The 14,326-nt window shown below is 36.5% G+C and overlaps 1 protein-coding gene across 16 annotated transcripts in view; it reads left to right on the top strand.

Moving 5' to 3' along the window:
- The window catches only part of DLG2 (discs large MAGUK scaffold protein 2), a 2,206,895-nt gene that overhangs the window by 1,154,010 nt on the left and 1,038,559 nt on the right, over nt 1-14,326 (top strand). For 11 of the 16 annotated variants that reach the window (XM_078058613.1, XM_078058611.1, XM_078058609.1 and 8 more), the window contains one exon: nt 644-805. In XM_078058613.1, the coding sequence (XP_077914739.1) occupies nt 644-805 (162 nt within the window). The remainder of the gene's footprint in view (nt 1-643; nt 806-14,326) is intronic. The other 5 variants (XM_078058610.1, XM_078058618.1, XM_078058623.1 and 2 more) reach the window with 1 other exon arrangement.

Raw genomic sequence — 14,326 nt, 5'->3', positions numbered from 1 at the left:
TGGAAGCTCCATCTCCGGAAATTGTGATCCTTTGTCCCAGAATCTGAATAACCCAAATCATTACTCCTTCTCTTTGGGTATGAAAGGGAGAGAAGATTGTTTTCCTTTTGAGGCCAACACAAATAATGTGGGTGGCAAAAATTTTTCTTCATTTCCAAGGGAACTTTAGCCTTTCACAAATTCTGAAACAAAATTAAGTTTCCTGAATGGAATGTATCAGAAGTCTGTTTTATTGCTCAATACATATTTTTTTTTTCCTTCTCCATCCTTGACCTAGAAATTTTAGCACATACTTAGGTACTCTAATAATTTGGAGGAGGGCTTCCTCATCTATTTAGGTAAATTGTCCCAGTCTCATTTCTTATCACCCTTCTGTAGCTTAAAACAGAGATAGTACGTTATCAGGTAAAAACAAGTCATCAGCGTTGGTCAGTATTGAGGTTTATTTAGTGTTCACTGTTGAAGTTGCTTATGGTGACTACCAGAAGAGTCTGCAGCAAAGCCTCTTTGGTGTACTTGTTATCTGTTTGGTCAACAATAGGTATGCACTGTGTCCTGTAAATGAAGTTGGAATATGAAGTTCTCAACTGTACGTTTTGCAAGCACTAATGCTTCTGTTATTCTCTCTTGTCTTTTCTCCTAGAAGTATCGATATCAAGATGAGGACGCTCCACATGATCATTCCTTACCTCGACTAACCCATGAAGTAAGAGGACCTGAGCTGGTGCATGTATCAGAAAAGAACCTGTCTCAAATAGAAAATGTCCATGGATACGTCTTGCAGTCTCACATCTCTCCTCTGAAGGTCAGTTAGACTGTTCTCAGAGCTGGCGGCGAAGGGAGATGTTTGTTGACCTGATTAAATGAGTCTCTCTTAAAACACTACAGTGGCCCATGGTTGCTGAAGGGTCTTTCTGTGGTTTGGAGGCTTACCTGGAATTTCTGATGCAGAAGGTTGTTCTTGCAGTTGTTTGAATGTCTGGGAACTCTTTTAAGTTGCTAAGAATGGGCTAAGGAAAGAGCAAGGGACAAAAATTGAAAGGGAAAATATGGTAACCACATATTTAGAAAGCACAGGAGTACATCAAGATTTTGTTCAAATGCTACCTCTCCACCTCTATTCCTGGTCCCAGGTAAAACAAAGGAAGTAAGTATAACATGTTAACACCAGATGATCGCCTTACCATGTAGACTGATCAAAAAACTGTGTGAGTTGGCTCATCAATACCTCAATTTTATACTACCTTTCTTTCTATTTGGTGTCATACTTTCTGACACTTTCTACCGTTTTTCTTTAATTTTTAAACAATTTCTTGATAAATGGTATTTTCACAAACAAAGAACAATTAAGTGAGAGGATTTTTCTGTGCTCTTTGGTTGCAAATCACTCTTTTTCTTTGCTGATGCTCTGGGATTTTATGCTTTGGATAAAAGCTCATAGATGTTGATTAGAGTTAAAAAAAGAAAAGTGGAACTAGAATCAATGATATAACAGAAGTAAATGCAGATGAAAAACAAAACAAGACAAAACAAACAAACAAAAAACCCCAAAAAACCCTACTAAAATAACTCTTTATTGCTAAAGAAAATTCATTGTTTATTTTGTTAGCCAGAATATTTACTTCATCACCACTTCCATATAGCTGTGTCACAGTAAAAAATAAAGCCATAAAGGTGGTCCCAGTGCCTTCTGGAATCTTATACTTTCTAAGACATCAAAGAAAGGCTAAATTATGCTCTAATGTAGTTCTGAAATTTGGCACATGTTAAATACCCTGGCATCCTCAAAATGTTTTATCAAATAAACTAGCTCCATTTACCATCGATTAATTCAAATATTAGGTTGATTGTCAAATTCCAGTAAATATGTTATAATATGTAAAAATATGCAAACATTGTACCACTAGAATTCATTGTTTGGTTCTTCCCAGAGTCTTTTTAGAAATCATTGAATGACTGATGGAAATGGGCATGTTTAGCCTGGAAAAGAAAAGATTAAGGATTGGAGGACAAGGGATTTCCCTTCTTACACCTGAAGAGCTGTCATGTGGAAAATATTGGTGTCACCCAGAGAGCAGAAGCAGAGCACTGTGGATGTATATTTGGGATCATTGTAAGACCACAACTCCCGTCAGTTAGAGCTACCACAGACAGGTGTAGACTAGTTCAGGAAGCAGCATTTCCCTGTTCCTAGAAATCTTCCAGGCCTGGCTGACAACCTGGCAGTGGTATTGTGGAAGGGATTCCTTCAGCAGGAGGGTACACAAAATTGTCTCTAAGGTCCAGTCTTACTCTAGGAATCAATGATTCTAGTCTGGGGTCCGATGAATACCTTCCTTCTTTAAACAAATGCTCATGTTTGCAAACAAATGCTCATCCTGACTGTGTGTGCTGACCAGTAGAAATTGAGAAGGGACAGGGGTGGGAGCCTGGATTTCATTAAGATTATTTAAATCTTAGCTCTTTTCTTTCTCTTCTTTCTTTTTTCTCTTTTCCCTTCCTTCCTTCTTTCCTTCCTTCCTTCCTTCCTTCCTTCCTTCCTTCCTTCCTTCCTTCCTTCCTTCCTTCTTCCCTTCCCTTCTCTTCTCTTCGCTTTTCTTTTCTTTTCTTTCCTTTTCTTTTCTTTCTTTCTTGAAATCTTTGTAAGAACCCTCACAGAAACTCCCTTCTTTTCTCCCTACTTGTCTTTCTTCCTTTCCTAGCACATTTTAATTAGCTCTAGAGCATAGCTCCCAAAAGCTGCAAACTGAGTAGGTTCATCAAGGTTAGTCTAAAGCTAGCCTGGTTATAGTAAACAAACGAATAAATAAACAAAACAATAAAGGTGTAATAGGATCTTCATTTTATATGTTAAGTCTTAAGCATATACATGCTATTATAATTGTCAAAATATCTACAATTTGGGTGGTTACACCATGTGTTATGTTACTTACTGCTTCATTTGGAAAATGTCTATTAAAGTTAAAGGAAAAGTTAGCTTTTTCTGAAGATCACATATCAAATATAAAGGACTCTTTCCCATTTCCCTTTATCCCTTGCCTTCCAGGAATTTCAGAATTAAGTATCTTCAATTTTGGTGGTTCTCCTTAGCTTAGGTTTTCTGTTTCTGTTTCTCACTTCTGTCTCATTTCTTATTATCTTTTTGTAAAAATGATTTATTGGTTTTTATGGTTTTACTGTCGTGACATCTTCTACTGAAGATACCCCATATCAGTTTAAAAGTGGTCATTTATGAATGATAAACCCCTGATAGGAAACATTAGGGTAGGAATATGTTTCCCATCCTTTTTGGAATCACCAGTGTATGGTGTGACCCCCAAGGTATTGTGAAGAGGAGGGAAAAATAAGTCAATCCGGGATTTCTGCACCTAGGCTATGAAGTAGCAATTTTGGAGCCAGGACTTTTTCCCCATGACAATTCAGAGGTGTTGTTTATGCTGAACAAGATATGCTTTTAGATTGTCTTAATGAACAGACTGTGTACCTTTCTTATGTCAACAATAGTGATAGGGATAAACAGGCACAATTTTTCCAGAAACATACACACACACACACACACACACACACACTGATGTGTAGAGTTTGCCAGTTTCATGGTGTAAATACTCCCACCATGGCTGAGTTCAGGCTACCAACCTGAAGCCCCTGACTGCATTAGGAAAAAAGAAGCAAATGAGGCTTTACAAGCCAATGTGATTGGCTCCAGCACAGGCAGCCTCCAGCACATGCATTTTTGTAGAAATAGGACACTTTTCCTAATCAAGTTGTTAAGGGATTATTATATTATCACAGTTCAAGTGTTTGGAAAACCTGCCATGATTAAAATCTAATGTGTTATTTTCTCATAAAGGAAGCCTATTAGAGTCAGAGAAATGCTAAGAAGGTACAAATTCTCAATTAGAACTGGCCTATTTTCAACTTCTTTGCTCCTTTGATCTGTCTGGGCCTCTTGGGTCAAGCAATAAAAGAGGGAAGAGTGAAGAGGCAAAACCCACAATCAGATAATGCCCCCTGAATCTTACTTCGGAGTCAATGCAGCTCTCTAGTATTAATTAGAAATTTACATATGGCATGCCTGAGCAGAGTGTGAGATTGCTGGATAACAGTTGAAATGCCGCACGGAGGAGGCTCTGAATCATTAGCTGAGCAATCTTACTGTTGCAGGTTTGACAATCGTTTCTTCCATCACCACTTATCACTGGAAGCCTCGGTTCTAAGATTCATCTGCCTTTGGTACACACCCGCCGCCTGGCTGATAGATGGGCTTGCTTAGCCTGCTTTCATTAGAATGCCATTGTGAAGTATGGGGTTAAAAGGAGAAATGCAATTTTGCAGTGAATTCAACAGAATTTGTTTTCTTTGCCTCAAGATGGGGATGCTTTCTCTTCAGATGCTACCTAGAATCTTCCACAAAAGAAGCTGGCTTATAATAAAGCACGAGAATTTTCTTCTCAGTTTAGGTCAATTCCATAATATTAATTGGGTCTCTACTATGCACATCATAATAGGTGATGGGCAAACCAAGGGCAGTAAAACATGATTTTACATATACTTATCACTTTCTTAAAAGACCTGAGCTCTAATTATTTATTACTTATTCTCACTCTGCATCAGGAATTCACATTCCTGAAGCTTAGGTACTGTGAGACCCCAGACATCGAGCAAAGTACTCTTTACAGAGTATCTGTTGAGAGAGAGAGAGAAGGAGAGACAGAACAGGAGAGGGAAGGAGGGAGGAGGACAGGCAGGCTTATTTTTAAGAAACTGGACTTCAGAATACCTGGATTTCAATCCCGGCCCTTTCATTCAGTAGCTATGTGACCTTGATCAAGTTAACCTCTCTGTCTTAGGTTCCTCATTAGTAAAATGGAAGTAACAATAATATTTATCTCATAGGATTTGTGTACTAATTAAATAAAGTAATGTATGTAAACTGCTCAGAAAAAGTTTGGCACATAGTAACCACTCACCAAATGTTGTTTTTGATCTTAGTATTATCATCATTAGCCAGCTATCATGACAAATACTTTAAAGTCATTTCCTTCATTTATCTCATTTTACCTCTACAAGATTATACATGATTATAAGTAGTTCCCTCCAATCCAAGAACTAGTAAATAGGAGTGCAAGTATTTGTAATTCAACTCAGGTCTCTCTGGATCCAAAGCCTATATTCTTTTTTTTTTTTTTTTTTAAGATTTTATTTATTTATTTGATAGAGTTAGAGAGAGAGAGCACAAGTAGGCAGAGCGGTAGGCAGAGGGCAGAGGGTGAAGCAGATTCCCTGCTGAACAGAGAGCCCGATGAGGGTCTCCATCCCAGGACCCTGGGATCATGACCTGAGCCAAAGGCAGTCACTTAACGAACTGAGCCACCCAGGTGCCCTGAAAGCCTGAATTCTTTATCACTCCTGTGCTACATCACCTTTCTCTAAACTGTTCTATTTTTAAAGAGATCGCAGATTCAAATTTTCACTTATTGGGTCCATGTATGTAAAAGGAGAAGGTCCTTTTTTTCATATGGCCTTATCCTTAAAAACAATTATTAAGCAGATATATAAGGGAGTGCGTAAGAAATATAGTCTTCTAAGTGAGAGCCAACAAGAGTGGTGATAGATGGGAACTTTATGAGGAAATAGAAGGAAAATAAGTTCTATCTGTAAAATACCTCAAATCACCCAGTGGTAAACTCCCAAGGGAATATGTTCTCTCTGCTCCTGTGACCAAAAACAAAACAAAACAAAACAAAACTAGTATTTGGGAGCTAGTTCCCTTTTGAAAAATCCTTTGATATTGTAAGAATGTGTATCTTGGCAGGAGAGACACTTTATCTTGAGCATTTGAAGAATTTTCTTCATTGAGATATACTCCTCACAGTAGGTGCATCTGTCATTGAAGATTCCAAGTAAGTCCAGCCAACCACAGCCATCATGTTTCTTCTTCCCGGGACCTGGCAAGACCTATTTCTATAATTTTTACTTTGTTATTCTTTTAAAATGTTCATTCTATATATGCTTAATTTTATAAACTATCTTACCATTTTCAGAAATAGGCAGAGTAAAAGTTACACGTTCAACCACAAATTAATAAAGGAAGAAAGCTCTATTTCATATTAACAAGACATTTGTTAGACCAGAAATCCAGTTAGTTGTCCTAATTCTACTTTTCTTCATAACCATTGTCTTTGTTTTAATAAATTTACTATCAATATTACCATCATTATATGAATATCATCACAGTCAAGTTTTGTGTTGGTTTTGTTCATTATTATGTCCTTAGTGCTTCAACAAATACTTGTTGGATTAATTATTTGTAAGTGGCAATATGAACACTCATAAATAAGCACCACCTGTGAGATTGGTGATATTAATATCAAAACAAGCAAGAAGTCAAGGTGCAGACATCTTGTTTTCCCCTTTCTGTTGTCCTCTTTTCCCCGACCTACTCATCACTGATACAGAATTTCATCAACTTTAAAGCTAATATTTCCTCTTGTATTACATATCTGAAATGTGTCCTGAAACAAATGGCATCACAACTAAAATTGGCACCATCTCCTAGGGTACATAAAAAAAAAAAAAATTCTGTGTCTTACAGTTAAAACAATCTTAGATTCAATGACTATTTACAAGGAAGATTAAAGCTGTTTTTCATAGATTGGTGTGAATGTCTTTAATCAGATAAATACGATTTTCTGCCAGAATAAACAGTTCTAGAAGCGTTACTGAAAAGTCAGGATATGAGAGGTTAGGATATACTTCTATACCCTTGGACAACCATGCATTTGTTGAATATATATGGGAAAACAGTGGAGAAACTGTCAACAGTGCAAGTTTGGGGAAATTATAGGAGAGATTGCTTATGAATGAAGAAGCTGGTGTATAGAACTGTAGGCAAGAAAGAGAACAAAGTGTACTTTGCTCCACTGTTTCCTTATCAGAATTGCCAGAGCCTGCTTATGGGAAAGTATATTTTAGTCAACAGTATAGTAATTCCTCTTCCTCCATGAAGCCCTCCCTGTTAATTCTTGCCTGACTTGCCCTGGTCTTGACATTCTATGGCAAATGTAGTTTGCCTAGTTAGCTTTTTAAAAATATATATTGTTTTATTATTCTAAATAATTTTTGCATAACTACATATTGTCCTTTCCTCTAGACATTACATTTATCTTACTCTTGATAAGTGTGCAATCTCCTGTAACTAGACCATATCTTATTCTCATTTTGTTTTATTTTTCTTTTTTCTCCCTATTGGCATCTATAATGAAATTAGACCAGTATTTCCCAAATAGTGTTGGTGGAATTGTATCACCATTATAAGGAAAATAAAGGCATGAATGATGAAAGCATTTGGGAATTTAAATCCACTAACTTTTTGAAGGATTTCTACAAGTTTTTAATATGATAATATGCAATATAAACCTCTAAGATGGGAATATGGTTATTATACAGTATTTCCCAAACGTATTTGGTCATGGAATGCTTTCTTCCAAATAAAATAATTTTTTGGTTGGACAGATACACTTTTGAAAATACCATAGCAGAGACATAGACTAAGGCTAATATAACCAATAGGAAATATAACATAAAAATTCATTCTAGCCCTGAAATCAGACTCAACCAGATTCAAATACCAGGTCCTCTACTTACTAGCTAATATGAGCTCCCTCAAGTTACTTAACCTTCTTTAGCCTTGGTTTTTATCTTTATAAAATAATGGTATCCACTTACATGCCTCTGTGATATTTAAGTGAGAAAAATCTGTACAAAGATCTTAGCTCAGAGCTTGACACATGAGAAATACATAAAAAATGTTAGCTATCCTTACTGCTAGTGATGTACTAATATTAGTCCAATATTTTAGACTATAAACTTTGGGATTAGTTTTGGAATTTTTTTCATCTTAATCTCTTCTTTGTTTTCAAATATCTTAGGGTTCTTACCTTCCTCTTTGTATCCACATCTACTACCCCTAGTTCATGTTTTCATTACTTCCAGGCAGAAAGTGTTATGGTTATTGTAAAACATCATGGACTTTGGAGCCAAAAATATGTGTTTGAATTCTGATTCTGCACTTTCTGGCTGGATAAACTTGGGAAATCATCTGGAATTTCTGAGATGCAGTTAAGTTTAATATGAACAAATCTCTTACATGTTTCCGCTGATTGACTCATTTATTCATTCATTGGCACAATAGAATCCTTTTGACCTCCTACTGTATGCTGGGATCTATGTTATTCCCTGAGGGTAAAAGAAGAGCATGCCTTCAAGTTGCTTACATGCTATAGTTAGATTAACAAATTTGGAGATGCATACATAAAATATGTCATATTATGTGCAATAAAGAAAGGATTGAACAATAGGCAAATTCCCAAGACATAGAGAAGTGGTTTAATTTTCTCTGAGTTTGAAGTGCTAGAGATGGATGTGGTCAGAGAAAGCATTATAGAGGAGGTCATTGTTTTACTTGAAGGAAGTGGGACCTATAATAGGAGAAAGGTCATGGTTGTCCTAGATTCCAGCAATTTTGTAGCAATAGGGAAGAATTCTAGAAATTGCAAATAGTTGAGAAGGGGAAAGAGAGAGAATGAAAGGATGAAGGAAGAAGTACCAGGCCCAAATCATGCCATAAAACAAGAGAGATGGGTAGGAACGGGTAATGAAGGATCTTATGTAGAGATTAGACTTCACCTTGTAGGTAATGAGGAGTGACTACACAGTTTAAAAGAGGAGAGACTTGGTCAGATTTGCAAATTAGAACATTACTCATGTCATGTAGCAAAGTAGAAGAAAAACAAGAAAACAGTGATATCACAGTCAAGGACATCAGGTAAAACACCAGAGGTGGACAAGCTCTGGGTTAAAGCAGAGGCGTTGGGGATGGAATGAGGGATAGGCTGGAAAGCTTATTTAGGAAGAGACATCATCAAGACCTTGAGACCTAGTAAGTATAGAAAGTAGAGGAGAGAGAGAAATAGGGGCTAATTCACATTTTTTTTTTAATTTGACCAATTTCATGGAGGCGGTATCATGAAATGAAATCAAGAATTCCAAAGGAAGGGATGCCTGGGTGGCTCAGTCAGTTAAGCGTCTGCCTTCAGCTCAGGTCATGATCCCAGGGTCCTGGGATCAAGACCGGCATCGGGCTCTCTGCTCGGTGGAGAGTCTGCTTCTCCCTCTGCCCTTTACCTACCACTCTGCCTACTTGTGCTCTCTCTCTCTTATTCTATAAAGTAAATAAAATCTTTTTAAAAAATGCCAAAGGAAAAGCAGATTTTAGGGTGGGGTGAAAATATTATGAGTTTGGGTGTTAATAACGGAGTTTGAGGTATTTTTGTTGTACCCAGGTTGATAGGTTTCATATGCAGTTTGAAACAGAGATCTGGGAATTGAGAGCAGGCTGATCTAGAAAGGGAGCCTTGGAGCCTTCAGTGTTGTGGAAGCAGTATGGCCGGGTTGCCCAGGGGAAGGGGGTAGAGAGCTGAGAACTGCAGGACGGGAGATATAACCGCCACACCAGGGTTTTATGGACAGAAAGGGGTCTGCTGAGACCATGAAGCAGTGAATGATTTACCACAATGCATGGTCTGATGTTTCTTAATGGAGTTATACATTTCTAGTAGAAGAGGATCATATTTTATACATTTAAAAAATGTAGCTCCTCTGACATGCTTAGAATAGTGTTGGCCAAGCACGAGATATCTTTCAAATCCTTGTTACTTGATAACTATTTTAAAAAAGGGAGAGAAAGAAATACCTTATGAAATATATTTGAATCCAATAGTCATGGGGCCTGACCATCAACTGAAAAAAAATTGTGTTTTTTTTTCTCTACGGCCACTGTGCTTTTAGTAATATTACTCATTAGAAAACTAAGCTGATTTTACTATTTTAGAAAATTCATAATTTCAAAAAATGTAAAATTCATGTATTTCTATCTCTTGCCACTAGATGGTGGGAGTAGCTGAGCTGATGGTTCAGGAAGCATATGGTCTTAAGGGAAAAACCCGAGATTTGTGATGCTAAATTGAGAAGCTCTTAGTTACTAAAAACATAAGAAGGTTTTGGCAGGGATTTGCATACTTGTGAATAATGCATTTTTGTTCCATGCCCAGACCTTGGTGAAAGGAAATGGCTGAGGGAAATATGGTCTTGACAGACATATATACTGAATCCAGACACAAAAGCTCCTGATCGAAATTCTATACAAATGAAACATTTCTTCAGTTACCATAAATTGGAAAGGATACTGATAGTTTACCTCAAATAATCCTGGATATTCAAGCCAGAAGTTCAAGAAAGGGAAGAAGAAAATAATAGGTATAGGACCTATGCATCTTACATCATCTTACAATTCAGAAATGCTATCTAGAACTAGCCAACCATTAATGGGTTTTCACCATGACTTTGGAAAGATAAGTCAGTGGAATGGCATCCAAATCTCCTATTTTGTTCATCTGTATACTAATTATAGCAACAGCAAGAATAAATTTTCTCCAAGAAATATTAGGGTATGTATATTAAAGGCATAATGTTTTAAAAAATGAGTACTTGTAATAATCATAAGAAAGTGTCATTAGTGATTATTTGTAGCTGCAGATATTCCTAAGTTATATACAGAAGTTCTTCTCAAGACTAAGATTTCACTATTGTCAAGGCTTTCTGTAACAGTAAGAAATAATATCTATACGGGTACCTGGGAGGCTCAGTTGGTTAAGCCTCTGACTTGATTTTGGCTCCAGCCAAGATCTTAAGGTCGTGAGATTGAGCCCTGCTTGGGGCTCAGTGCTGGATGCAGAACTTGCTTAAGATTCTTTCTCTTCCTCTGACCCTCCCCACTGCTTGCTTTCTCTCTCATTCTCTCTTAAAAAAAAAGGAAAGGAAGGAAGGAAGAAAGCATATACATAGAGCTCACAGAGCCTACCTCACAGGGGCTTAATGAGAGTATTTTCAATTCTTTTTTATTAGCAAAGATGCATAGAAATTATTCCACATCTCACACATACATTCATAAATAAGTATTGACATTGAGCTATAGAATTTTTAACTCTTTCCCAACTAATTTGGAAAAGTAATAGCATACAGTAGAAAGCAGATGGATCCTAGAATCACACCTATTTGCATACAAATTCCACCTGTTTTACTTCCTAGGTGTGTTCTTTAGCAAATCTATTGCCCTCTCCCCTACCGTAAATAGTAATATGGATCAAATCTTAATTTCAGATCAGTCAACTCTTTGAGCTCTCAGTAAAGATGGACTCTTGTTCTATCATCAACTTGCTATCCTCCAGACAATGGCTTTACACTACACAATACCCTCAACTCAGCTAAGCAAGTGCCCCAAATTGTCTTTTGTATGAAAGTGAATGTCACTTTGGCTAGCTCAAATGAAGTGTAGCAAATAAGTTGAGGGCATGACCAGGTGTTAGGTAGTTCAAACAAGACTGTACTAAAGCATAAAAAGATATGTTTTCTTTGGTGTCCAGTTATGGAAGATGTTAGAACATTTGTATAATAATCTTTCAAGGTGGCTACTTGGAGGGAATGTTTGACTTAGATATATAATTCCTGGTATGTTTATTGAAAGTTATTACTTTAAAAAATTTTTTAAATTATTTCATAGTTACAAGTTGATACCTAGTAAACTTTCGGTGATAAAATAGGGAAACTTAAGAGTCTTGTTGAATTCATACATTAACCAAATTAAAAGTCTGGAGAATATTATTAACTCATGAAAATGGAACCAGTTTTTATTCTTTGTCTAGCAATGTGTTTATAATCATACTTCACTAATTCTAAATATAGATCGAATCCCACTTCTGTAAACTCTAAGCCTTCACTCTGGTACCACTCTGGTATGGTATAATTTTGTGGTTGAAATCAAGTTAACCCGGGGTTCTCTTCAACAAGAGGATATTAGTTGTATCAACAGTCTTTATTTGCTCATTTATATTTGTTCAACAAAAATGCTAGTTTCCTTTATGGGGGGGAATGAGGTAGTTGCTAAGGTCTAAAGTTTAATATCATGAATTTTTCTTTCTTTGTATTCATATCCATTTATCAACTTTTCTACCTAGAGGTTGTTTTAGGAGAAATAACAGTAGTAAAATGTACTATTTCTTTAATTCTTATTGTATGTTAGCACTGTTCTAAATGCTTTACATGTATTGAGTTATTCCATTCAACCACCCATAAGATAGGTTTTCTTATTATTCCCACTTTGTGGACAAAGGAAAATGGGCACAAAGAGGTTAGAAAAAACTTTCCTAAGATCACGCAGTTAGTCCTTGATAGCTCTGGGATATGATGCAGCTAGTCTGACATCATATCCCTCACTCTCAGTCATGGTACTATATTATTCACCAGCAAATGAGAAGTGCACAGTTTTAAAATGGAAGGCGACAATCAAATCCAGGATTTTCAAGCAGCAACTGACCCATTAGTAGATGTGAAATCAATTTACTTGGTAATTTTAGAATAGAATAACAGAACAGAATAGAAAATATAAACCTTTGCTTCAGTTTAGTGTGGGTGCATTTGGGTGTGTACTGGCTTACAATGTAAAATATATTTCTTAGTGTGATCAAGGTCAAGAAAGTCAGGGAGTCAGTGATCTGGTCCAACTTTCCCATATCATAAAAGGAAGGGAGGTAATAGAAAACCTGAGGCCCGGAGGAGTTAAATGATTCCCTGAAAACACATTGGTCAGAAATGTCAAAGCCTGAATTTGAACACTTTGTAGTATTAATTACTCCTATTCTCTCTGTCCAGGATCTGTTGTGGCTGCCATTACTACTGATTAACCTACTTAAACCAGAGTTTCTCAAACTTGGATAGGTATCAGAATCACACAGAAGCCCAGCCCCATCCTCTTTCACCAAGCCTAGGGTTCTATGTTTTATTACCTCTCCAGGTGACTTTGTTACACACTAACTTTGAAGAACTGCTGTCTTAAACTCCATGATGCCACAGCATGTACTGGATGATTGCCATGTGTATTACCAGACCTTTGCTAAATACCATTAGAGACAATAAAAGAAGAGAGAGAGCCTCTGTCTGTGAGGGACTTAAATTCTATTAGGAAAATCAAGATGTGCATTAATCATTTAGGGAATATAAACTATATAAGTGCTTTTTTAACCTTACTAAATAAGATTATTAAGTACAAACGGAATTCCAGAAGGCAACTTTTTAAATTCCCATATAGGCATATGCAAAGGAAACCTCATAATGCTTAAGTTAAGAGAGAATGTTTTATGAGAAAATAGGGTAGGGAAACTTGAATTGATTTCCCCCAGCTCACAGAGGAATTGCCGGGGTCAAGCGAGCAGACTTAACTCCAGTGCAGCACTCCTAGGATGTATTCCCCCAGGCCAGCTGACTCACCAAAATCACAATGACAGCAGATGATTTGTTCCTCCTTTACTGGCAGAACATTGAGTGTGTGAGAGTTCGTGGCCAATTTGGGGCCACAGGTAAGTTCATTTGCAATGCTTTCAAGAGGCTCTTATTGAAGTTCCTTTACATATAACGCCAATGGAGGGTCCCCTTAAGGGCCATTAAGTCACAGGGCACACACAGAAGTCACGGGTCACTTATAAAAATCAGCTCAAAATTGTAGTAAATTAAATGTCAGAGCTGGTTCTCTAGAGATGTTCTGGTTTTATCTCTTCATGTTGTATATGAAGAAATCTAATAAGTTGTTTTGTTAGTTGTTTATTTTCTCGAAGAACAGAAAGACATTTCTGTTACTGGCTTTTAATGATAAACTTTTAATTAATAAAAATAATAAATTATATATAAAAATATATAATATATAGTATAGTATATATAATACATATATAACATTATATAATCTTTTAATTAATAAAATGATAAACTTAAATATAACTATTAAAATGTTATAATTATTAAGAATCATTTAAAATGTTGAAATTAACTTCCATATAGCATTTCAATAAAAAAGGTTGTCTTTCTCTTTTATGAACAATTCAAGTAGAGCTGCTGCTAGCCATTCAGCATATTTATATGAATTAGAAAAGGGAACCCCTACTCAAGCAGCATAATACCCTGTTATAATTTAGATCTTGTGCTGCGTGGACCCAGGCAGTACATTCCCTGAATAGCCAGATGACCTGTATTTAATAGTAAGATCAGAGAATCATAGAAGTAAGCAGGGGCATTTGAGATAACATAGTCTAACGCTGTTATTCTACACATAAAAAAATGAAGATTCAGATACGTTATGATATTTCCCAGGGCAGACACATAGTTAATGCTAAAGCTAAGACCAGAATGTGGGTTCCACATTTCCAGACCACAGTTTATT

This window comes from Halichoerus grypus, chromosome 11 (genome assembly GCF_964656455.1).
Source record: "Halichoerus grypus chromosome 11, mHalGry1.hap1.1, whole genome shotgun sequence".
Taxonomy (NCBI): domain Eukaryota; kingdom Metazoa; phylum Chordata; class Mammalia; order Carnivora; family Phocidae; genus Halichoerus; species Halichoerus grypus.
This window is presented reverse-complemented; position numbering and strand designations above follow the sequence as displayed.